The 26,057-nt window shown below is 38.4% G+C and overlaps 2 protein-coding genes across 8 annotated transcripts in view; one reads left to right on the top strand and one right to left on the bottom strand.

Moving 5' to 3' along the window:
• Positions 1–2,657, top strand: part of KCNIP4 (potassium voltage-gated channel interacting protein 4) — a 1,124,788-nt gene extending 1,122,131 nt beyond the window's left edge. For all 3 annotated transcript variants that reach the window (XM_064584333.1, XM_064584334.1, XM_064584335.1), the window contains 2 exons: positions 524–586; positions 2,085–2,657. In XM_064584333.1, coding sequence (XP_064440403.1) covers positions 524–586; positions 2,085–2,132 — 111 coding nt within the window. In that variant the 3' untranslated portion in view covers positions 2,133–2,657. The remainder of the gene's footprint in view (positions 1–523; positions 587–2,084) is intronic.
• A 67-nt stretch (positions 2,658–2,724) lies between these two features.
• Positions 2,725–24,271, bottom strand: PACRGL (parkin coregulated like). 5 transcript variants are annotated; one of them, XR_010409319.1, is made up of 9 exons: positions 24,079–24,271; positions 19,817–19,971; positions 16,747–16,814; positions 14,914–15,004; positions 12,582–12,716; positions 12,021–12,128; positions 7,918–7,998; positions 4,154–5,093; positions 2,725–3,914 (listed from the first exon to the last, which is right to left on the bottom strand). XR_010409319.1 is itself a non-coding variant. In XM_045881399.3 (9 exons), the coding sequence occupies exons 2-9, from the start codon at positions 20,147–20,149 to the stop codon at positions 5,037–5,039; spliced, it is 747 nt and encodes a 248-aa protein (XP_045737355.1). In that variant the 5' UTR covers positions 20,150–20,165; positions 24,079–24,219; the 3' UTR covers positions 2,725–5,036. The 5 variants fall into 5 exon arrangements, 3 of the variants coding, with proteins under 3 accessions (XP_045737355.1, XP_064440401.1, XP_064440402.1); XM_045881399.3 differs by adding an exon at positions 20,098–20,165 and having other exon boundaries at positions 2,725–5,093; positions 24,079–24,219; XM_064584331.1 differs by having other exon boundaries at positions 2,725–5,093.
• Positions 24,272–26,057: the final 1,786 nt, after the last annotated feature.

Raw genomic sequence — 26,057 nt, 5'->3', positions numbered from 1 at the left:
TTCACCCAGCCACCCCATCCCTCCCACCCCCACCACTCCAGCAACCCTCAGTTTGTTTCCTGAGATTAAGAATTCCTCATATTAGTGAAATCATATGATACATGTCTTTCTCTGATTGACTTATTTCGCTTAGCATAATACCCTCTAATTCCATCCATGTTATTGTAAATGGCAAGATTTCATTTTTTTGATGGCTGCATAATATGCTAATGTATATATATACCACATCTTCTTTATCCATTCATCTGTCGATGGACATCTTGGCTCTTTCCATAGTTTGGCTATTGTGGACATTGCTGCTATAAACATTGGGGTGCACGTACCCCTTCGGATCCCTACATTGGCCATAAGATTCTTATCACTAAGAAAGGACTAGCTCGTGCTCTGAAGCAGATCCTCCCTGTAAAACAGGCAGGTGGACTCTTCATCAGCTTCAGCTGTGAGGGTATCAAGGGAGGTTATCAAAGGAGGGTACCAAGGGAGAACTCTGAATGAAGTTTTTTGTTCTTTTCTTCCTGAACAGAAAATGGACAAAAATAAAGATGGAGTTGTTACCATAGATGAATTCATTGAAAGTTGCCAAAAAGTAAGTAATGATAGTAAAGAAACTGTGCCTTTTGCTTTCATAATAATCAGACTAAGTAGAGTCAGCTAGCCACCATGAACTGAGCAAAGCACAACGCTGACCTAAGTTTACCACTTGTACCCAGCTAAGAGAAGCCTACCACTCTGAAAACAGGCATCAATTTATAATTCAATTAATTAACATTTATAGAGTGCCTACCTTGAGGAGAGCCATGTAGAAAGCCCTAAACATACCAATGTTACACATATACTGCATTTTTGTTTCCTAATTAGAGAGTCTTCGTCACTGAGGGTTAAAACATATGTGAGATTTGAATTGCTCTTTGCCCAGACTGAGCATATAACATATTATCTCTATAGATTTAGAATTCCAGTACAGCAAAGTATACATCACAGGCAAAGTTTGCATTCAATTTCTGAAGGAAACATACTGCTTTAATGTATGAGCACCAGAAATGGCTTTTCGGTTGAACCAGTAAAGGTCTTCGGTCATAAAAAATAAAGAGTGGAAAACTCAGAGGAGAAATCCAAATGGTTTTCCGTTATCTGGTGGGAGACCAGTTTTAGCTTACCTAAAACTATTTGATTTGATGCCTGGGTAGAGCCAAAATTAAGAATAAATACTTAAGATAAACGTAGAGACAACGAGGTTTATTGATACTTTAGCTTTTCTCTTTATTTTCAAATTGATATATTTTCCCTTTCTTGGTGCCTGCTTGCTTCTAAACTCCTATTTCGATGTGGTGGTCTCTAAGAGCGTTAACTTGGTGACATCAACCTGCTGATGCTGTTCCTTGGCTTCTAGCACCAGAAGTCAGCACAAGTTTAGCTACTATTTACCATTACTATAAACCGTTCACCAAGGGCCATTCACAATCTTCAAGTGCCTCCATAATGCTCAAAGTCTGTCCCCTTGTTTCTAAGGGATATGCTAAATTGAACACAGCCACTGGCCCAAGGTGGCTCTGAAACAATCCCTTCTCTGGCGTTTTTAAAGGCTCCTAACGGGCCCCAACAGACCCAAAGAGAGAGGTGAAAGGACTACAGACATGTCTCCCAAGCCCCAACCTCTAATCCTCAATGGAGTTGCCTCTTAGCTCACACACAAACCCTGTTTCCTTCTACACGTACAAGTCTCTGTGACTTGGCCCGCGATCTACCTGGAATGCCAAAATTTGCATTTGCTCACTTATTTTTAGTCTTACCCTTGGCGCCTCTCTAGTTTTCATTCTGCCATTCCAATTTGAGAAATATTTTCTATTAACACCAAGTGAGATTCAAATGAAATATTTAAAGCCTGCAGACTCAACAAAATGTAAAATGGGCTCTCCATACTTATCTATATGGAAAATGGATAGGATGATATTTATATGTGCAAACACTTAGTATTCGAGCTTTAGGCCTAAGCAGTGGTGGGAGAGGCAGTACTTAGAGGCAAAAAAGTGTCCCTTCCCTTACAGAGATACTTAATTTAATCCCACTGTGTTTCTCCCTTACAGGATGAAAACATAATGCGCTCCATGCAGCTCTTTGAAAATGTGATTTAACTTGTTAAATGCATCCTCAATCAAACAGACAAACGTGAACTACTCTACCACACTTAAAGTTGGCGCTACCACTCTTAGCATAGATTGCTCAGCTTTACACTGAGGCATATTATGCAAACAAGCTCTGTTTTAATATAAAGCAATCCCCAAAAGATCTGAGTTTTCCAGTTACAAATTTGCATCCTTTTCATAATGCCACTGAGTTCATGGGATGTTCTAAGTCATTTCATACCCTGTGACTATTCAAAAGTAATAGAATCTGGCATATAGATTTATTGATTCTTTAGCCATGGGATTATTGAGCTTTCACATTATCAGTAATTTTAAAATATCAGTGTTTTTTGCTACTCAACTGGATGTATTCAGCCCCAGGATTTTAAATGGTTTTCTAAAATATTGGCATCTGCATTTAATTTCCAGAAATTAATTTTCATGTTTGTATGCTGTAATTCCATTTATACACTAAGTAAACAAAACAAGATTACTATAATTAAAAAACAAACAAACACACAGTTCCAATTTCTATGGATTTGCCACCTTCTGTTAAAGATATTCATTTATCTGGCATTTTTTATAACATGAAACAAATTAGTTCATCATCAGATGTCAGCATATGCCTAATAAAGCTTATTTAATAAGGATTTCTTAATTTTTCATAATACATATTACAGCCAAGGCCTACATGATGTATATAATTTTGGATTTGTCCAATTCTACAGATTGACTGTTTTCTATTGTGTCATTAAGTGGAGGTCCAAGAAGGTGTGGAACAAAGCAAAGATGTTTATAGGCATATGCAAAGGGTCAAGATATCTGCCCTCCAGTACATGGTAATACTTAATGCCAAGTAATTTCTAACAGCATTGAAGGCCTATTCCGCCCCCTTTCCCTTGACTCCTTCAAGGTACCTTTCTTTTACATGCCATTCAGGGCCAAAGAGACCTGGACTACCCCAATGCCTACAGGGAACCAAGAGCAAGCAGAATTCACTTTAAAACCATCAGTGAGTCCATTCTATCAAGAACTACCATACCAAAACCTCACTGAAAATGAAAATAAATGCCAAGCAATTCATCTGGACTGTATTATGATTTTGCTCATCATAAAACTCCAATAATTCAGATTCTTTTTAATGATCATAAGCCAAAATTGTAAAGTTGCCACAACACTACTAAGGATACACACACCCTCCCTGTTTTGCAGAAATCTCATAAAGACCAAGAGGCTACAGTAGGAGGAAATTTGCAACTGTCTTTGCAACAATAAATCAGGTATCTATTCTGGTGTAGAGATAGGATGTTGAAAGCTGCCCTGCTATCACCAGTGTAGAAATTAAGAGTAGTACAATACATGTACACTGAAATTTGCCATCGCGTGTTTGTGTAAACTCAATGTGCATTTTGTATTTCAAAAAGAAAAAATAAAAGCAAATAAAATGTTTATAACTCTACTGTCTATGTTATAGGTATTTATTCCAACAAATTTTATAAGTACTAGATTAAAAATATTGTTTTTCTTACGGCATTGTAGGATTGTACATATCTTTGCCTTAGGGTGGTGCTAAGTACAATGAAGAAAAGTAAAAGCAACGCCCGTGGGCAGGCACACATTTTAGCTAATAGGATCTGAGGATGTGACAGGTGAGTAGAGACCTAAGAAAAGAATATCCCAGATAGGAGGACCAGGAAGGACAAGAACTCTGAGGGACGCACGGGCATTTCTGCAATTATGATTCTTCAGAAATTACTTGTACTCTTTTAAATTCCAGCTGTGAGATTGTATCTGAAATGAGAATTACAAAGAGGTCATTCCACATATTTGAGGGATGGAGCAAGGAAGGTATTCTTCAGTGGTGCTGAGATATATATAATATGGCTGTTCCCCCAAATAAAAGAGTGACCGCTGATCTGCGTCCCTCCAAAAGTATGTCTGCTTTGGATTTGGTGTGACTACTCACGTCCCTATGGCCTCCCTTCTTGCCCATAGGATGGAAAATCTTATTCCTGTTTCCTCTTTCTCACCCTATTCCTCTCTCTTGTAGAATGATCCAGGTTCAGCTTCTATAATGTCATCACTGAGAACTATGCCTGTAAAGTAGGTTTTAAAAGCTTTTTAAGTTAAATTAATTGTTAAACATAAGCAAACACAACAAAATCACTGGGTACAATTTAAGAGCTTTAAGATTTTAATTTCTGAATACCTTCATGAAATGAGTATCAGACTATGGGTTACAAAAATAACATTTACTTAAATATAATTAAATATAATTAACACCTAAAGTTCAGGTAGTTTTAATGAGTTGTAATAAATAACATATTTACAAAAGAATTTACACATTTTAAAAAATGTCTTAAACTAGAATACTCTGGTATGAAATTCTTCCAAGTATTCTATATCATAAAATACATATTTACAGACAATAATTAACAGTGAATTCACAAATGTCTGTCCACTACTTTAAATTTCCATAGCCTTGATAAATATAAAACCCAAGAAATGACAAAATATTTAAAAATAAGTGCATAACTACAAACTGATTGTGAAAGGGATACTATAAATAAAAGGCACTGGAAAATAAATACAAACACATCTATTATAAACCCAATTATGGTTGTTCGCACCAAACTGTAAAAATATGAAAAACCAACCCCACAAAACTGTACTATTATAGAACTGTGTTTAATAGCTTTCCATCATTGACCATTCTTTTTTTTGTTGATGAATAACTTTTACTATGATTCAGTGGAACTGTGTATACTCATCTTAATCTAGGAAATAATGAATGGTGACTGTGATTGACAAAAGAATAAACGGAAGTGAATCTGAAAAGGTTCCCTAGGTACCCATGGACAGCATTTAACACCTGTCACCAGGGAGTAACAAGATTTTTGTGGGCTCCCTTCTTCAACAGCATATGGAGCAGTATGTTGGAATTTTAGATTTGATGATGATAAGGCTTCCCTGTCAACAGAAAAAAAAATTAGCTTCATTAGTATTGTGTAGGGTTCCCCTGATAGGTATTACATCTATAAGAGCATGCCTAAAAAAGTATCTGAAACTCAAAACAAACAAAATGGAATGAGAACAAAATGATGGAAGGAGAAGTGGTACTTTTTTGTGAGTTGAGTAAAATATAGGTTGTATAGGTTGTCTCTTACTAATGTTTTAAAAAAATATTTAATTAGAGAAGTAGTTAGGAACCAGATCACCAGTATATGAATCCAGCTTCTGTCAGTCAAATCTGGGGCTAATTATTTCTGAGCCTCAGTTTCTAGATCTTTAAAAGGGGATAATAACAAAATCTACCCCTGAGAGCTGCAGTGAGGATTCAATGACTTTCATGCCCAAAAAATACTCAACTGAGGGGCGCATGGGTGGCTCAGTTGGTTAAGCATCTGCCTTCGGCTCAGGTCATGATCTCAGGGTCCTGGGATCAAGCAGGTGTGGGGCTCCCTGCTCAGCAGGGAGCCTGCTTGTCCCTCTCCCTCTGCCCCTAGCCACCACTCATTCTCTTTGTCTCTCTCTCAAATAATTAAATAAAATCTTTTAATAAATTAATAAATTAAAATAAAAAGTACTCAATTGAGTCCCTGATATGTAATCACTTCCCACGTGCTCAATCAAGATTGGGGTGGGTCCAAGTATGTACCTTTTCCAAGACAGATGTGCCTATGACTTAGGATGAAAATTATATCAAGGTAAGAGTGAACTGACTACTATTTAAGGCAGGTAGTAAACTGATCAGTTTTAAGAAAATGACACTGTGCCTGGAGCTGACTTTCCTGTCTTCCCAGAGGCTGAGTGTCTCCATCGTTGGTGGACACACAAGCCCCAAGGAATGAGAAACTGCAATACTGAGAAGACTCTTTTAAAGACTCATCTCTATTTATTTTAAAAAAGAGAAAAATATATAGACATTTAAGTTTTTAGTAGAGAAAAAAGGGCATTTGTTAATTTCATGAGGGATTACAGAATACCAAAAGCAAGCATAATGGTCATTAGGCCACCAGAAAGTGTGATCAATTATTTTATTAATGGTGCGCCAACAGAAAATCTCTGATCAAATATTATTATTAAATTATTAAAATATCATGTAAGACATTAGATGAACAAGAAGAGAAAAAGTCTGAAGGAATAAGCAATACTTAACTTCAAAATGTTTTTAATTCTGTCTGTATTAGCAGGATTCAAAAGTAATGAGACTGAGTGGCAGTAAGAGTAACTCCCTTGCTAGCTAACCCTGTGGCCCTGGGCTGGAGATCGACATCCCTCTGTGTTCCCCTCTAAATCTCAGAATGCAATTTCTAAAGTTTATTTACTTGAAGACTATGCCCTCTTCTGCACATTCACCCTTGGAATCTAACATGTTGGGCCTGTCCCTTTTCTCTTGCCCCATTCCACAGAATGTGTGAAAATATCCTGGGGAGAGTTTCAGATCGAAAGCTGTGCCATCAATATTTAGCATCTATTTACTTGCATTTCACAATGACAAATTATTTTGCATTCCAATTCTCAGAAGCGCATTTGCAAGCAAAAAGAATTTCCTTTCTGCTGAGAGACACTGGATTGGCTGGGGGATGGTTGTGTACATCTCAACAAGGTGTCTGAATGCTAATCCTCCACACAACAAAGAAATCTGTTATCTAGTGGTCTAGGGACTTACTTCTTCCTCCTAAACTTTATTCTAGGCATTCCTCATGGAAAGAATATAATGTATCTTTTTTTTTTTTTTTAAGATTTTATTTATTTATTTGAGAGAGAGAGAGAGCACATGAGAAGGGGGAGGATCAGAGGGAGAGGCAGACTCCCCGCTGAGCAGGGAGCCCGATGCGGGACTCAATCCTGGGACTCCAGGACCGTGACCTGAGCCGAAGGCAGTCGCTTAACCAACTGAGCCACCCAGGCGCCCAAGAATATAACATATCTTAACAGTGACCGGAATTGGTCAAATTAGGTAATCTAGACAAAGCTTAAACTAATACATCTGCCATTTTAAAATTGTATATGATCACAGAAATTATTTTCTATATAGTTCCTTTAGAAAGTACCTCCGATGAAACTAAGTTCTTCAGTGTTAAAATAATCACATGCAAGCCTATCATTAAGATCTGATTAAATGTAATCTCTAAAACAAGGTAGAATCACTGCTTTACAGAAATACTTCCAAGACTAGATTATGTGAACACTTCTTTAAACGATGAAAATTCAATTAACTTAGTTATTTGACACCACACAGATACTAATGAGAGCTCCCCCATTCTTGCACATTCCTACAAGTCAGAACACTCGGATTCATTCTTGCGTGTGTATGCGTGTGCATACACGTGTTCCTGAACATGTGCACTTCCAGACATGGTATCACAGCCATCTGGAAATCTCATTTAATCTTGGAAGATGGGAAATTTGTAAATTTTTTAGACAAAAAAGATGGCAAATGAAAGAAAAAAAAAGTACATTCTTCAATGAGCTCTTTTATATTAATCCTTTTGTTTTCTGAACTTTCCTATGGTCTAGGCAAAAACATCCAAAATAAAAAAAATTGCAAATCCTCACCACATGGAGTGTCGTATAGAAAGCACAGAGAAAGTGTAGGGGCCCAGCATTTACAGTCTGGTCTGAATCCCAATGCTTACAAACTGTGACCTATGCAAGACAGAAACTCCGAGCTCTCAAATGAAAATAATATCAACTCCACATGATTACTTGTGGCTGAAATAATACACGTTATACAATTTTGTAGTGTAAAAGTAAAAAAAAATAAGACAAGGAATAATGTTTTACTTACATTTCCACCATGCTGCTCTAGCTTCTGTAAAGCACTGGTGATTGGCTCTTTGAATTTCTTATCCCTCAGTCTCTTGGAAAGCTTTTAAAGTAAGATTGGGAGAATGAAATGATTTGAGAAGTAACAATATTCACCATAGGCATTTAAGTAAAACTTCACTAAAAAGTATGCTAACTAGAAATAAAACCACTGAGACCTTACTGTATAGAAGTATTTATTAATATATTATTATAACATTAAATACACTATTTAATATGTTTTAGACACCAAGGCTTCTTTTAGAAAATATCTCGTTGAAACTTATATATATTAGACACCATATATTTGTTAAAAGAGAATTCATATTATTTCATTTCAAATTGTACAAATCCTGTAAAACCTGCTACAGTATGGTATCCAGAGTAAGTTTTCTATGAAACTGCGTACTTTTCCATTTTGTATTTTGCAAGAGCACTTGGAGGACCATGATGGAAAGCGAAGCCTCTTAAAACACATGTGTTTCCTATAGTGTAAGAAAGGGAAGAGACAAAAAGGAGAGAGCATTCACATGAACAACTCTGTAACAGTGACAGTTAGGACATTCAGACTACAAACCACAAGACCATCTGTCCCTAGGCATGGCTTGAATGGGCTTCAGGTAGAAAGGTGGAAGTCTGACTGAAAAGGGAGAGCACAAGGTGAGGGAGGATAGAATCATAGGAACAAAGAGGGAAAAACAGCAACTGAGATCATCAGGCACAACCTATAATAGTGTTCTCCCACCAAATGTCTACGTTACTCAACTCCCCCACTAAACATTTCAGCCTAGAGCAGGACGTGCTCATGGCTCCACTTTCTGGGAATATAAATGAAGCCCAGGCAAGAATTAGTCAGTGATCAAATACTTATACGGGCCTGTCCTAGACTTGGTTTCTGGTTCTTCCTCTTCACACGGATGGGAGAAACCCAGGACTGCTTCCCACCACTGAGCACTGAGTAGCAATCCCTTCAGTCAGGTCAATGAAGATGAGGGAGGGTCAGAAAAATCCCCAAAAGAAAAAAAATGTGATGGGGCACCTGGGTGGCTCAGTCGTTAAGCGTCTGCCTTTGGCTCAGGTCATGATCCCAGGGTCCTGGGATCGAGCCCCGCATCAGGATCCCTGCTCTGCGGGAAGTCTGCTTCTCCCTCTCCCACTCCCCCTGCTTGTGTTCCCTCTCTCACTGTGTCTCTGTCAGATAAATAAAATCTTAAAAAAAAAATGAGAGAAAAAAAGAAAAAAATGTGAGAAAAGCAACTCTAAATGAGAGGACAGGTAGCCCTGTGGATGGACAAGAAAAAGTGCCTCTTGGGGCACCTGGGGGGCTTGGTCAGTTGGGCTTCTGACTCTTGATCTCAGCTCAGGTCTTGAACTCAGGGTCATGAGTTCAAGCCCCTCATTGGGCTCCATGCTGGACATGCAGCTTACTTGGAAAAAAAAATAAATAAATAAAAGAGAAGAGAAGAGAAGAGAAAAGAAAAAAGAAAAGAAAAGAAAAGAAAAAAAAGAAAAAGTGCCTCTTGCAAAATCAGATCTCTGGTTTGCTTTCTGTAGACCCCATTACCTGGGAGCAGTGGCTTATGGGCAGATACATGAAGCACCACCTCCAGGATCACCTGATATACTCATTCAAAAATTACAGATTCTAGGGTCCTACCCGATACTTACTTAACCAGAATCTCAGGGCAAAGGCCTAGCTTCTGCATTTTTATCAAGATTCCCAGGTGATTTATTTCCTCTTTCCCACAGGGTCAGTAGAAGTTGAGTTGAAGCTACGAAAGGATTTGACTTATTTTGAATATGAGTGAAATGATTTGTATATGGGCTCAGTAACTGGTTTTGAAATTCTTTTTCTAGTCAAGGAAACCCTTCAAATGACATCTAATGCAGAGGTCTATAAACAAAAAATATGTAAATCAAAATGGAGTCTTTCTGGCTAAGAGGGGTAAGTGAGGTAAGGAGGGAGTACCAAAGCACCTCAATGGATCCTCAGGGGTGCCTGTCTCATGGTGGTGTGTAGCTAACAGACCAAGATTTAATCCCACATGGCCTATTGCCGAGGGTCTCTCTTCTACGGAATCCAACCGGCATACAAAGGCCAGTGTGGTATCCAGATCCTCCCCAAAGTGTTGACACTCCAGGAAGGTGAAAGGCCCCTTTAAGTCAGTCCAGTGTAAGAAAAAGCAGGGTTCTGGGGAGGAATGTGAGTGACCAAACATTAATGCTACTGCCCCAGAAAAATTAAAACAAACAAACTTACGTAGTTTAGTTGTTAAACTGGCCTTTATCTTTCTGCATTGGTGAGTGGGACTGGGAGGCTATTTAGGAAACAGAGGTTCTTGGCCTTGCTCAACTTCGAGTGAGGGGAAGGATCCAGCGTAATTCCTTTTCTCTGCATATCACATCCCCTTCACCTCATTCCAACCTTCTCAGTGGATATCCTTGCTACTTATTTCTCCAAAAAACAAAAACCGATCTCCACAAGGGCAGAGGGCATATCGTTTTCTGTTCAGCATTATAGTCCCAGTGCCTATAGCATAATACTTGGCACAAAACGGGAGGGCAGAGGGCAACAGATTGTTGATTGTCTGACTGGAGCAATCAATCTAAAATGAGTCATTTTATTTATCAGGGTGAAATTCCTGTGGTTAGTCAGGTACAACTTGCTGACCTAAACATTACAAGCAAAAACCTGCCAGGATTCTCTTCCTTCTCTCCAAAGGCTTCCCACATATTATTTGAGAGTCTATTTCCACTGTGTCTTTTCCCCACCAAACACCTGATGCTGGTGGGAATTCATCTCCCGCCATTCCTAACCCCAGCATAGCAATCCTGATAGATTCACTACCATCCCTACTTTCTATAGGCTTGGCCAGATGTTTCTGGGGTGTATTAGTCTCTCTGAAGAGTAAGAAGTTAACAATACAGTTCTAGGATCTCTCAGATGAATGTGTCTAGGAAAAAACAGTGGAACTATGATCAAAATACATGCCTCAGCTCTGAACTACAGAAGGATGCACATAGAGAAATGCTAGCTGTGGGTTATTCCAGCAAGGACTTTAATGGTTTATCAGTGTGCGCAGTAAAGGATTAACTTCGCCTAAAGAAAGGATTGGCCCTTGTCCCTGGCTCCTAGACGGACACTTCTAAGCCTTTGGTATGACCTGCCAGATAAGAGTACCTTTGTTTCCCCAGGGGGCCTTGGGCCACAGGATCTCAGCTCAACGTCTAGAGAGGCCAAAGACTAAGGTCAGTCATGCAAGCAGCCAGTCCTGCTGGCACGGAAGCCCCTAACGTGAACCCTGGACACCACGCTAACGTGAGTTTCTCAGGATGGTAATACCCCACGTGTGTTCCCACATATCGCTGCTGGAAAAAGCCAGCACTGTCCACACAACTCCGCTGGGAAGAAGGACAACTGGAGGCTCCACACTTGGTCCCTCCCGGGCTCTGCTCTATGTACCTCCTTCCTTCGCTGATTTTAACTGGTATCCTTTCACTGTAATAAACTGAAACAGGAAATAACAGCTTTTCTGAGTTTCATGAGTCCTTCTAGCAACCTAAGGGTGGTCTTGGGAAACTCCTGAACTGTCCAATATCCCACTCTGTACTTGTCCTCAGGATTAAACTACACACAACAGGAAAAAGTCTCATCCTGAATACTATTTATAGACTCACTAAGAAACTTACAAGAAAAACCGAAGAAAAAGATGAACACATGGCTGTGGCGATGCACAAGCACACAGGAGGGTGTATAAGCCGTCCTCATAATTCACGGCTAATCAACATAGGCATAATACCATTGTGCTGTCCATTAATTTTTGTCCATTCAACTTTTGCTTGGTTTTTCTTACAACCCTAAATTCTGCTCATGTAGGTGCTTTCCATTAAAAAAAATTTAAAGAGAATACTGTACATTTGTAAAATATTTTATGAACTACTAGGTCTTATCTATATTTTTTAAAGAACGATGAGTTTTTTTTAAGATTTCTGAATCAGTTAATGATTAATTTGAAACCAGTGAATCATGACGAGATAGTGCATGATACACATACCCAACCATTCTCTCATCTTTTCAGTACTTACACTTGTAAGCAGATGTTTAAGATGGTCATTTAGAGAAGGACCGACAACGACACTCAGCTGCACGAGCGCATTCAGTCCTCTTGCAAACACTTCATCATCCAGGTGGACCTGGGGGGTTAGTTGGGACAGGAAAGGAAAGAGGAGAAAAGGAAAGTTAAGTAAGAAGAAAGGTCAAACCAGAAAAAAGTTAAGATTGAACATTCAAAATCAGAAGATAAGCAACTAAACCCAGAATCTACCTTTAATGCCAGACCATCTAGAAACAAAGAAAATAAATTTCCGGCTTGACTGAAACACTAGCTAAACCATATTGCAGCATGCAGCAAGCCTGATGTGAGGTTTATTACTTTCTCTAATTACTCAAAATGTCCCCTTTTATCTTTCGCATATCCTCTAAAGGCGTCTTCAAATAAGTAATCATCTGTCCCTGAATAATGGTGGCCTAATTTTGCACGGACATCAAAATCACAGGTAAAGGACCAATTTGCATATAATTTGGAAGAAAAAAGACATAAAATACTCTAAACGTACCACAGAAAGTCCAAAAGAACAGAAAATTACCAGAGCTGCCTTTAGCGCAGGAATCAGTCTTGGAAGCAAAGGTACAGCTTTCTCAGGAGCTCCTTGGACCAACAGTAATTCTCTAAAACCCTCCTTTGACACAAAGGTGTATGGATGTTTAGTCTCTCTCAAACCCTGCCAAAGACAAAACGAACAAACAAGACTTACTACGCACCTGGTTATGCTAACAACAAAATTAAATCCTCACTAGTCTAAATGAAAATCAAGCTTTATTATGGTTTTCCTAATCATGATTTATAATTTCAGTAATTACGATTTCAATTAAACCCAGAAATTGTGGAACAAAGGACATACATGAGACAGGAAGAATTTCTACCCACAGCAAGGAAGAAAAATGTTTTAAAAATGAAAGGAACAGGAAAAAGGAAAGGAAAAGCAAAGGAAAAATAAAGGAAATAAAGAAGAAAGAGAAAGGAAGGAGAGGAAAGGTAAATAAGTAAAAGAAAAAAGAAAAAGAAACCCTAAGATATTGAAAACATTTTGTATATACTCCCAAATACTGCCTGAAAGCACAGCAACTCAATCTCAAATGCTGGTTTATAACCACCATTTTATGGACATAATTATTGGATCTCCTATCTTTATGGTGACTTTGCAACTTGTTTAATGAGTTTCTAAAGTATTATATTTCCTTCATATTTAAATATTTTACATTAAGGTATTTTAAAACATCTTTTCCTATGTTCAAAAACCACTGTAAGATTTTAAATGTCATTTTTAACTTTGGGATGTAAAATAAAAATATGAAAAAAACCTGTATCATTTCTTTCGCCCTAAATGCATCAGAAACTATTAGTACTCTTTTATGATTTAACCCATCACTTTGAGTCAAGATTGAAGGGCCATCTGGCTTTTTTTAAAAACATCAAACAAAAAAAGCAACAGCAATACTCCCTCAGTTGGACTTATTATTTTCTGTGAATAAGTATAACTGGCTACAAAGTCATGCCTAAAAATACTAATTTTCAACCAATTTGTCCTTTGGACCAAACTATCTGCTTCCAAATAGTGATTCAACACTTCCTTTCCTGGATGCTCTTGAAAACTGTGCTGCCAAGCACACCAGCACCACTTTGGACCACAGGTTCTAGCATCTTAAGAGTGCCCCTATCCCCTTATCCCGTTCATTTTAGAGATGAGGAATCAGGTCAAGAGGTGAAGTGGATTCCCATAGTGGTGGTCCTGTCAGTACTTCCCCATTATTAAATGAGTAGAGGGGAAGGCTAAGAATCTACCCAACACAGAAATAAAGGCATTGGGTGTTTGGAAAATAATTATTTAAAGGACTGACCTTTATGTGATCTTCACTAAACACAGACTCCCTGTAGGGACTCCCCAAATTAAAGCACTCCCCTCCCCTTGTGGTTAGCTGGAGCATGTTTTCAAAGGTGTCACTATGGTACTGATTCATCTAAAAAACGGTTTAAAATTCTTAAAAGAACAAATGAAATACTGATATATTTTAAGCTTTTAATACCAAGTTTAAAAGACTTTAATCAAAATTGAATTTCAAATAGGCTACCCATAAAAATATACTGCTATCATACCAAAATGATTTTGCAATAAATTAAAAATAAAGGACAACAAAAATGATCCTTAGCTCTTAAAAAAGACAAATATCTATAACTTAAATATAAGACAACAGGTTAATTCATTTCTCAACTTGTGACTCTAGCAAAAGGAATAAATTTCACAGAAGAGATCACTGATTCACCTCAAGCTAATACTCTGCCAACTTTTTCCTGATATAAATGTTAAATAATATAAAGGAATTTATCAGAAGTTTTCCTAAAATCCTCTATCAAAATGATGTCCATGACATTCTACTCAAAATGTAAAGGCAGGCAAAAGTCCAGAGAATTCTCCAAAAGGACGTTTAAGTAGTTAATATCAGTTCCCTAAGAAACATCACGTTTACATTAAGCATGACTGGTTGTATAGAAATAGATCAACCACTCATTGTTATCTGATGTAGTTTAAGTTAAACCGCTACTGTTCTCCTGATAGGACTAGTTCCATATGACTCTAAGTGCTTTTATTTTGGGGATTAAGTATGAATATTTCATCCACTTATCCACAAATCTCTGTGTAGACGAACTTGTTTATAAACCCGATTAATCAGTTCCTAATAAACATATACTGATGATAATTAATTCCTAAGGGAGTGTGGTATTTTAATGACTATTGCATGGCTCTTATTTCAAAAGTAAAGAATAAGATTCACTGATGCATTAAAAAATAATATCTAATACAATTTTTAAAGTTTTTTTTTTTTCCATAAACATTCAGGAAAAATGGAATATACATTTACCTCAGCTAAAGTAATAAGAAGAGGATCAAATGGAAGATTTTCAGGAGGACATTCCCACTGTAATCTGTGTTTCACTGAACCATGGACCAATCTAAAATAATAAACATCAGTGAACATAACATGGACAATGTAATTATATGCTAGGCAGTAATTATGAAAGGATATTACAAAGACATCTTGTGCAGCCATGTCTATAATCCCACAAACTCCTACTCTTTCAGCAAATTGTTTGATGGCAAAACTAAACTTCATATTTGTTAAGCCTACAGTTTCAGAGTTCAAGCATGCTGCTGTCTGTGAGTCTTAATACAAATGCTACACTTGACATGTTTCAGTCATATTTATAACAAAATAGATAACCTACAGATGTGCAAAGAAATGTGATAATGAGAAATAGTAACTTGTTTTATATGGAACATTATTTTTCAGATATGGATCACTTAACCCTAATGATCTGAAGACAAGCCGGATTTTAGCCCTGCTAAAACAGACGAAAAATGAGGGCAGGAGGTTAAGTAGCCCACACAAGGTTACAAAGTGGTAGCCCTTTCAATTAGAGTCATTGCTGTTTTTTGTTTTTTGTTTTTTTTACAGCCTTTACTGAGGCATAACCAACATTCAATAGGGGCACCTAGGTGGCTCAGTCATTTATGCGTCTGCCTTTGGCTCAGTCATGATCTTGAGGTCCTGGGATGGAGCCCCTTGCTGGGCTCCCTGCTTGCTTAGCGGGGAATCTGCTTCTCCCTCTCCCTCTACCTCTGCTCCCTCCCCCCACTTGTGCTTTCTCTCTCTCAAATAAATAAAATCTTTAAAAAAAAAATAACCAACATTCAAAAACCTGCACATGGTTATAAAGTGTAAAATTTAATATAAGTTTTGATGTGTGAATACATCAATGAGCCATCATAATTATGACAGTGAACTTATACATCACCCTCAAATGTTTCCTCACACTTCTGTAACATTCTCAACTTCTTGACACCTTCTTTAGCATCATTTTCTTCATAGCAAGAGGCCTTGGTAACATTTTTACTATTTTAGCAACCATAATTGCTTGGAGTGGGAAAGGGGGGGTATAAGAACCTTAAAATACAGTTTCAACTCAGAATGTAAATAAAAAAATACTAACAATAAAATGAAGAGTGCTTCTTGAGCTTATTCCTCCAAATCTGCAAATACCATTAAAAACTACATTTCTTGAATTTTAGAACAACAGAATGTTGTGATCACTCTTTTCACAATGAAAATGACACTTTCCATCATCTAGATCAGTCTAAAACTGGATATACCTAGAAGAAATAAATGTTTCTTGGTAGTGAAATCTTAAAATGGTATCACTCTATTAGTAACTATATTGTTTTCTTTAAAACAGTTCTGATGTGTATCCTGAAAGGTGGCAAGAACTGTATGAAAAGTGAGCAAAAACAGCTGTTATGTACTTATTTAGAAATATAATTTTTTGAAATTTTTGAAATACCATTTCAAAAAATAATGAACAGTTTCATTAAATTGTCAACTTTCAGTTTACAAACAAAATAGGACTATTTACTTGCAACTTGCCCAAGCATGTGAAGGCTTATATTGTTTCAGAAACTGGTTCATTCAATTTCTTAAATTATAGATCTATTGGTAATTCTATTTTGGAATTAAAATGATCTTCTTCAACAATGTCCCACGATCTATACCAGTCCAACAGCCAAAGCATGAATAAGTCACCTTTATTTCAACCTCCTTAGTAAATAAAATTTTCAATACATTTAAACTAACTACTGTTATTGGTTTTACTCAATTATTTTGAATAATATGGTCAGTTATAACCTGTATTGATTTTACCTGCAAGGAATACCTCCTTTAGAGTAAATGGCTGCAAATGCAGAAGGAGCTCGTGACTGTTCACCAAACTGAAATAAAAAATGACAAGAATACGATAAATATACTATCACCTCCACTTTGTGATGATACCTAATCAATTTTAATCCTGCTGAGGTCAGAGGTGAATGGACATCCTGACTTTCAGCCCATGACACTGGTATCAGGTGCATCACTCTACTCAGCAACACAACTGAGGAAAATTACCAATCCTCTCAGTACTAGAACCACAACCACACATTCTATATTTCGTTTATACCCGTTCTAACTTGTTTTGGGAGGCTTGAAGGCAGCTGGAATCACATGTATAGTAAATATAATATAGATAAATACTATTAAGAATGAACATCACAAATAAGTATAATAAAGGCAATACATCATTCTACTCTCCACCACTATGACCTTTCAAGGTGAGGGGTCCGTGGAGAAGAGGAGGTAAGTATAGGGAAAGCAGATTTGTTTTCAACCTCCAGCACATCTCCTACTTGTCCTCCAGGCAAATATAGATGTCTGGATGGCCAGAGAACCTGTAATTTCCCCAAACTTGTTTTACGCTTCTCTAAAAAAGAAAGGCTTAGAATGGGCAGGGGTGATAGAACTGAAGACAGAGCAAGGCTCTCACAAACATATGCCTGGATGTATCTGCTCAGATACAGAACTTCACAACTTTCAGTTTGTCTATGTACTATCTTAAGAATAAATTAACTCTATTCCCAAAGACCATGTAAGAGGTGATCAAGCACAACAGCTCAACAATCACAGCATACATAATTTCAATACAGTTGATCAGAGACACAGATAATTTAGGCACAAAAAGTAAATATTTTATCACATGGTACTTTGAACATAATCAAATGAAATATAGTTGTCTAAATTACAAAACACAAACTTATTAACCTATTTTAAAGATAAAACTAGCTACAAAATATTTTAAAATCACATGCAGTAATTAAAAAATATATTCAAGGGTATAAGTTTAGAATTAGCTCTTTTTCCTCCAGAAAAACACGTTTGAAGTTAAAACACATAGATGAAATTTCAGTATCATACAATATTATAGTAAGATTCATTTACAAACTTCAATCCACATTCTGCATAATAATTCACAGAAATAGTAATGTTTCATTCATCTAATTCCTACTAAGAAAAGTATGTTTTAAAAACTGTTTTCATGTAATCTTATTAAATAAGGGGACTTGAAAAAATGTTCTTATTATGGGGGAAAAATTAAGACAACTTAGGGCCACAGACACTTTTTTTAGTTCTAGCACCTATTAGCAAATGATCTTACTTTTTGGACCTACAGGTCATGTAAATAATCCCTAAATTTCCAAAACACCCACCAAGACAAAATTTCTGATTGAAATTCTAAGCAATTCCTTTCCTTTCTTTTTCAACTCGTTTTAGAGATAATCATAGTTTCATCTTCTAGGTTGCACATTATCAAAAATGTTTTTTCTACCAATGGGTTCTTTTTATAAATTTTTACCAAATTTTACCAAAATTCTAATACCATGAAAAAAACTTTATCCTTTCAATTTTTAACAATTATCACAGACCATATTTCAACTCTAAAATACTCAACATTATTAAATATACCCCACTATACTTTTTTTTTTTTTTTTTTTTTTTACATTCAAAACCAATGAATTCTCCAAAACAAACAGTGGTATAACAACACTCAGGTGTGGAAAACCTGAATGTTACCAGCACCCTAGAAACCTCCTCAGTGCCTCATCCCAATCCCTAACTACCTCTTCCCCCAATGGTGAACTCTGACTTACTTTGGATTGGTAGCTTTTACAGATCTTAAACATGGTCTTGTATAATATACTGTATTCTCAGGTCAAATCATTATTTCTCAAAATTTTCCTTCATTTTTTCTTTTTTTAAGATTATTTATTTATTTATTTATTTATTTGACAGAGAGGGAACACAAACAGGGGGAGTGGGAGAGGGAGAAGCAGGCTTCCCGCAGAGCAGGGAGCCCAATGCGGGGCTCGATCCCAGGACCCTGGGATCATGACCTGAGCCGAAGGCAGATGCTTAACGACTGAGCCACCCAGGCGCCCCAAAACTTTCCTTCATTTTTAATAAAATTTAAAATTAGGGCTATTACTACTTAAAAATGTTCTTCAAAGAGAGGAAGAAGACTCAAGTGTCACCATGAATTCTCTCAAATGGGGGGAGAAAAGAAGCAAGAACAAGGAGATAGCAGGGCATTCTTCAGGAATTCAACTTGACACTGCAGATTAAAGAAAGAAGCAAGGGAACACATATGCTTACACTATTTTTCATTTGTAAAGTCAGACGATCTCCTTCTGCCCTAGGCCAGTTCATTGTATCCTTGGTGTACTTTACCTGCCATCAAAGTCAGCGTCTCAGCTCCTAATTCCCTTAAAGGCTGAAACCGTGATCATCTGAACCTATGCAAGGCTGGGCAGACACCACCTGGTGTTGCAGCACAGATTTGCTCACTTTTTGGATAATTCACTGATCCACACACTTATAACTATTCACTTTCATGTGCATAAATCTCATGTTTGTTAAACATGATTAAATTGCTGTCAGAAGGCAAAAGAAGGCTAGTACTGTAGTTGGGATTTCTGGGGGAGCTAATTTATAGATCAGAGCAGCATCGTCAGAGATGTTTATGCAACTATGGAAGCACGTAATTCATCCTATGTCAATTGAATACAAGTTTATTCATTGATATTAGAAAGTAACAGAACTATATTAAATAAAAAATAAAGCTGATGTGCAATTCATTTTATACTCTAGTACACTCATCCATGAATGTGATAGGATATACCTCAACTGGTTATTCTCTATACCTTCTCACTTCCACACTCACATCATTATTTCCATTCTTCATCATGATTACCATATGCTCTTTGTCAATAGCTTAAATGTAAGCAAAAAAAAAAATTACAAACAAAAGGAACTTGGGACAGTATTCAGAACGATTCAACAGTGCACTAAATGTCTATTACTTTGAAAAATCTACTGAGTCAGGAATGTCTTTTGTACCTACCGGGTTAATGGTCTTAGGGTTAAGTTTATCACTTGGTCGAGGATGAAGTTTTCTTGCAGTCTCTGGAGAACTGGTTGACGAGGAGGAGTTGCTTTTTTGAACTGTAGTCCTATGTTTTATTTGTATGCTTGATGATGTCCTTTGATCACAGCTACCTGGAAAAAAACAGAAGCTCAACCAAAAAAAAGAGGTGAAAGAGATAAAGCTCTCTCTTATCCATCTGCATAACAATGTGTCATTAACAAACTTCACCTCTTCATTTAAAAAACAATGTTCTGTACCTGCCTTTCTGTTTCTCAAATGTACTCCTCCATGGCACTCTGATTTCTGCATTGCTTCCCTTTTACTCCTGCAGTCAAATGAAACTTGATTTCAGAATTTGGGGAATGAGGGATTCATTAACAACGTAAGATCAAAACAGAACAGAGTAGAAAATATAAAAAAAATACACAAAAAAGGTATGGCATGGAACCAAATACCAGAAAGACCAATGAGAAAATATGAAATTATATCAACTTCAATAATATCAATAACAGCAAATGGAAAACAATCTGTAAGAAAGTAAGATGTATAAGAATAAACTTTCTTTTCCATTCATACTGTCAAAATATGCTTTTAGAAACTCAATTGCAAACCTCTGGCTATATTCAGAAAATATGGACTAGATGAGAGACTATGGACTCTGAGAAACAAACTGAGGGTTTTAGAGGGGAGGTGATGGGTATTAAGGAGGGCACATACTGCATGGAGCACTGGATGTTATATGAAAACAATGAATCGTGGATCACTACATCAAAAACTAATGATGTATTGTATGGTGACTAACATAACATAATAAAATTAAAAAAAAAAAAAAGATTTCTGAAAGGAGAAAGTGGTTGGCACATCCCCTAGCATCTCTATCTTCTCTGGCCTCGTATTCCCAAAGTTCCAAACACTAACATCAGCATATCAAGTCCTATTTTTCAAGTGACATAATGAACTCTCCTACTCAATGTACTACAAGCTCCTTAAACTGAACATAACCCAAACTAAGGTTATCACACTGAAGTTATGGAGCCCTTGTTAATTCAAGGTACCACCAATTTTCTGGTCCCTCATGCTGAAAAATTTAAGATCCTCTTTCCCTTCATTTCCTGCACTCAACCCTACAGATGTGATCAATGTGGTGTGATAAGGTAGGAGCTGTTGGCTCAGACCAGGTCTGTATCCTCATCTCTATTATGAATTTAGGCAGATTATTTAATCCCCCTAAGTCTCAAGATTTCCAGACCTATTAAAAGGGGAGAATAATACAAGTCTATGAAGACTGTTCCTGAGGAGTAAATAAGTTGCTCATCCATCCAGTGCTCAACCAGCCACCGATGGTTCACTTCTCCCTCTTCCACAAGTCCCTCTTTTCTGCTAATGGGAGGACTCTAGTTTGCAGTGATGGTTTTCTGCCTAATTAAACAAATTACTTCTCAACTTTCATCTCTACCAAAGAACCCTCCATCACACGCACCCAGATTCATATACCCAACTGCCTGCTGGTATTTCTAGGTCTAGCTCCAATCCCAAGTAGCACGCAGCCTTTCCTGATCTTCTTTCTCTGTTTCTCAAATGTACACTTTCATGGCACTCTGATTCCTGCACTCTTTCCTTCTTATTTCTACTAGATCACTCCATTCCCTCACTTGCACAACACTCCAGTCATTCTTCCACTATAGCATTTCCCACTTTAAGCCTTTAATATTGTTTTTAAATATATAAACTACCCCTCAACTACACTGTAGGATCTTTCTTTAAGGCAATACAGGTGAAGTCTTCTTCCACTTCCAAATGACAGTTTTTCAAATAGTTGAAGACAGACTCTCAACTCCTTAGTTTTCTCTTCTTCAGGATAAACACTGATGCTTTTTCAAGTGATTCCTCATGAGATTATTTTAATCTACTTGACAAATTAGAAATCTTCAAAAGGACGAAACTCCACTTAATTCAGACCCAAAATATTTCAAACATGATGTGACCATTTCAAAGTGCCTTGTAAGGATAAATTAAATGTAAGATTGTTTCATACACAGAACAATTTTAAATTTCAATTTTCTTGATTTAATATATTCACCTAATTTTTCTCATCCTACTACCAGCAGATGACTTACCTCCCAATATCACACTTCACACTCATTCCCAAGGCATTTTTCACAATTATGGTAATTAATGCCTCATTGAATTTGTCAGGTAATATTCTAAGATAAGGTAAGGCAGGCTTTAAATATGTCGACCTACATTGCACTTCAGTGAATGTTCAGTAAGTATTTACTGTCGCACCAGGTTTCTGCTTTGAGACGGTCCTGATGGGAATAATATGATCTAAGTTTCTGTTTAAATAAATAAATGTGTCTCTGCTTCTTCAGCTGTAATTGGGGGTAATTACAGTAACTACTTTTAATGTTGATTAAGACTAATAAATTAATATTTATTTTGATCGTAAACTTTAATAACTGTTATAGCTGAAAAGAAGCACAAAGATCCTACCCACAAACATAAGAAAAGCAGAGTTGGCCACATCAAATCATGATGCACATATTTCAACACCACCTACCAAATCTACAAAAGTTTTTGTTGGAACAACAAATTTCTATCTTCCTTTATGTGAAAAAGTTGTTCCTGAGAGGTACTAGTAGGAAGGTGCTGCATTATTTTTTGAATGAGCTCCAAAAGCCATGGAAACTCTTCATTTGAAAAATTTTTATAAAACATGCCAGAAAATTGAGCTTCCAAAGGTTTTATGCATACAGGCAGTTTTACATGTAATATACTTATGTAACTTCCAGCAGTAACATCAAAACACACATACACTCTGTATCAGAGAGCTTCTTTCCAAAAAACAAATATTTTTCACTTGTTGTTAAAAGTATCACCCTTTACCTTACAAATTAAGTATTCCCGATTTTTAAAAATAATATCCATCCGGCAGGAGTGCCTGGGTCGCTCAGTTAAGCGTCCAACTCTTGATTTCTGCTCCGGGTCCTGAGATCGAGCCCCCAAGACTGGCTCTGTGCTCAGCAGAGTCTGCTTGAGATTCTCCACCCCCCCCCCCACCCCTGCGCACTCTCACTCTAAATAAATAAATAAAATCTTTAAAAACATATATCCATCTGGGAGCATACCACTGCCAAGACTAGTACATAAGTTGCCTGTAGAAGATAACTGCTTTATTCATCTTACACTTAACTCTCTTGAGTGCTTTTCCATTAACACATGGAGGGTGGTGTAAAGAGATAGTAATGGTGAGAGGAAGTGCAAAGCTAAGAACTATTTTGTGCTACAAATATTATCAGTCACCTCTCATTCTTTTACAAAACAATACAAAGATTCTAAACAGGCACGACAGTCCACTTGACCCAAACATCTAAACTATGTCATAATATCAGAGAGCAAGCAGCCCAAGCAGGGTCCACAGTGGAACCCTCGCTCTCCCTTAAGTTTCCTTAGGTGCTGTGGCCCATCTGCTCATCGGAAAGGGACTGTGGAGATCTGCGTCAATGATAGGAAAGCATACTTTTGTTGCATTATTTTGGATAGGTCACATATCCTATTTCTTTCCCCATACGCATTCTCTTCCCGCACCACGCTCTGAGGCCACTGCCCTCACTACAGGGCTTGCTAAATTATCAGGGGGCAGGGCCACGTTTCTTCCTACTCTCTCACCCACTGTTTAGAAAGTTCCAAAAGCGTAACAGACACCCCACTAAAGAAGCCATGATCTATCCCTAGGGCTCCTTCAAATTCTAAAGTGCAGCGACAGAACCCAATATCCACCTATCTCAATTCCTTAGTAAAGTAAATCCAAAGGGCCAGCATTAAGAGTCTTAAAATCTGCTTTCCATTTTCCTACCCTCTTACCCTCCAACACCATACATCTCCAAATACTTAAGAACAGTTCAAAGCCAGGGTGCTGTCAAAGTTAGAAAATAAGGACGACGTGGGGGGGGGGGGAGGAGAGTTTGTTTTGTTTTGTTTTTAGCGGGGGGGGGGGGGGCGTTGACGGGTAGACGGCCAGTTTTCCATTAGGGCCAACGAGGGCTACTCTCCGCCAAAGCCGGAACCCTAGAAAGGAAGGGTGCGCTCTCGGCGCTCTGCAGCTCCAAGGCCCTTGGCAACCGAGTCCGGCGGCCTTAGCAACAAGCCAGCGAGGAAGCCAGCAGGGCCATGACAGCGCGGGCGGCACCGCGGAATCCCCGCACCCCTGGCCCAGGGCACCCACACCCCGTTCCTACCGCGTTTCTCTCCCGCGGCGATCCGCACACCAGCCGCCACGCCGGGTGGGAGCTTTGCCCGGCGCCCTCTCCCAACTACCTCACTCCCGTCACCCGCCTCCGGGATTCGGGGAAAATGAGGCCTCGCGCGGTGCCCGGATCTGGCGGCGCCGCGCAGTGACGTCAGACGCATGCTGCGTTCGCGCGGTGCCCGGATCTGGCGGCGCCGCGCAGTGACGTCAGACGCATGCTGCGTCCTCTCGGCCTCCCGCAGGGAGGATGCACAGGCGCGGAGCGGAAGAGGGTTGCCCTGGCAACGAGGCGCTCGGAGTTGAAAAGGGCAGCTTCCAGCTAGTCAGGCGTTGTGTGGTGACAAAGGGGCACCTGGTGGAGGGTCTTTAAGAACGGCTGAGAAGTCCAGGGAGCGGAGGAGAGCACACACTCCGAATTCCCTGCACCACAATCTTTCCCCAGTCCGTGTACCTAACTCTTTAACACTTCTCTCGCACACTTAAAATTCTGTTTTCTCCACGTGCTCGGCACCATGAACTCCAGCCCCAGGATGTTCAGCGGAGGGAGCCAAAGCCTTCTGCCTGCCCAGCTGTAGAATTTCGTTTCCTGTCTTAACTTTCTAATTCGCATGCCGTCGTGTTCAACTACATAATACATCCGTATCTCAATAAAGTGCGTGTGCTTTTTAACTAAAGATCATTTTAATAAAACTGATGCTGCAAAAAATGCACGTCCCCTTGTGATTCCACCTAGGTTGGAAACCCAACTCCATCACTTACGAGCTATGAGACCTTGTGCAAGTCGTAGCAAGAAGCCCAAGCCCTTCAGATCTGTGCACTGCATTCCTTCTGTTGTCATCCCGTAGCCTTCCCTTTTTGTTCAGGTAACAACTGACTATACACTTGTCACTGTCCGAGCAGTCCAGGCAGTGTAATCCCTCCCTGTCCTGGTAGCTCCGTTCTTGCTTCCTGAATTACTGCTGTGGAAGCTCCTTCGACAGGCTGTGGGTTTCTTCATGACAATGACTGACTTTTCCCTTCGATTCTCCTTCTAACACAATGCAGCAGGGACTCAGGAAATACTCTGAATAAATGAAACGAACAAATGAATTCTATGTATATCTAATTCTTCAAATGACTTGCACACAAGTCTAAGATTTCGAAATTCATGATGAATTTACCCATCTTCCCCATGGGACTGAAACTGTCTCTATCCCTTTTCTATACCCAATTGGCACAATGTGTGCTTAAGTAGTGTTTAAAAAAAAGAGAAAAAAGATCCTTTTTCTTAGCTATTTTCACCTTATGAGCTCTCTTCTCCAGATTCTCCATGCCTTATTATACCTCCTTGCCCTCTTCCTCCCACCTAGCATACCCACTGATAGACTTAGCAACACCTAGCTCATGGCCTTTTAGGCCCTCTGTCTGGAGTGTAAGAATAATTTGTATTCAGTACTGCAGAGAAGTGAAGTGCACATGTTCTGAAGTTAGGCCACCTAGGTTGGAAACCCAACTCCATCACTTACGAGCTATGAGACCTTGTGCAAGTCATTTAACCCCTCTAAGCCTTAATTTCCTCATCATAATAAGGTTCATGTAAGACTTAAGAGCACAAGTAAAGTTCCTAACACACAGGAGGAACTTGGTAAGTATTTGCCAGTGCAATTGTTGAGGTGAAACCCAGTTAAAGTTTGCGAGTACACTGTGTTGTGGGCATATCACACTATGCCTTGGTGTTAGTATGAGACCCTGAATAGTGACATGGATTTTTCAGATTTTTAAAAATAACCACAATTACTTGTGTGAGCCTCTCCTAATTGTAATTAAATCAGCCTCTTGTAAATTTTCTATCTTCATTTTGGAAAGTAAAGAAACAGCTTCAATGGCATTGTGGCTTTGTCTGGATATCATGCAGTAAATGGTGGATACTTTCTTGGACAAACTAATTTGAGAAACCTGTGAGACATCCAGGTGAATGTGACCAGAAGA

Source organism: Mirounga angustirostris, unplaced genomic scaffold (assembly GCF_029215605.1).
Source record: "Mirounga angustirostris isolate CCGP_5_RB_7025 unplaced genomic scaffold, mMirAng1.0.hap1 SCAF_2, whole genome shotgun sequence".
In the NCBI taxonomy this organism is placed as follows: domain Eukaryota; kingdom Metazoa; phylum Chordata; class Mammalia; order Carnivora; family Phocidae; genus Mirounga; species Mirounga angustirostris.
Note: the sequence above shows the minus strand (reverse complement) of the source record. Positions and strands in the feature narration are given on the sequence as shown.

What these genes read in the sequence shown, in the direction of transcription:
- PACRGL (XM_064584331.1), bottom strand. Translation starts at nt 24,250, where the DNA reads ATGCGTCTGACGTCACTGCGCGGCGCCGCCAGATCCGGGCACCGCGCG. An exon ending in TTCTTATTACTTTAGCTGAG is followed by an intron (nt 12,717 to 14,913) that starts GTAAATGTATAT and finishes TGTCTTTGGCAG; the next exon opens with GGTTTGAGAGAGACTAAACA. An exon ending in TTAAACATCTGCTTACAAGT is followed by an intron (nt 7,999 to 12,020) that starts GTAAGTACTGAA and finishes TTACTTTAAAAG; the next exon opens with CTTTCCAAGAGACTGAGGGA.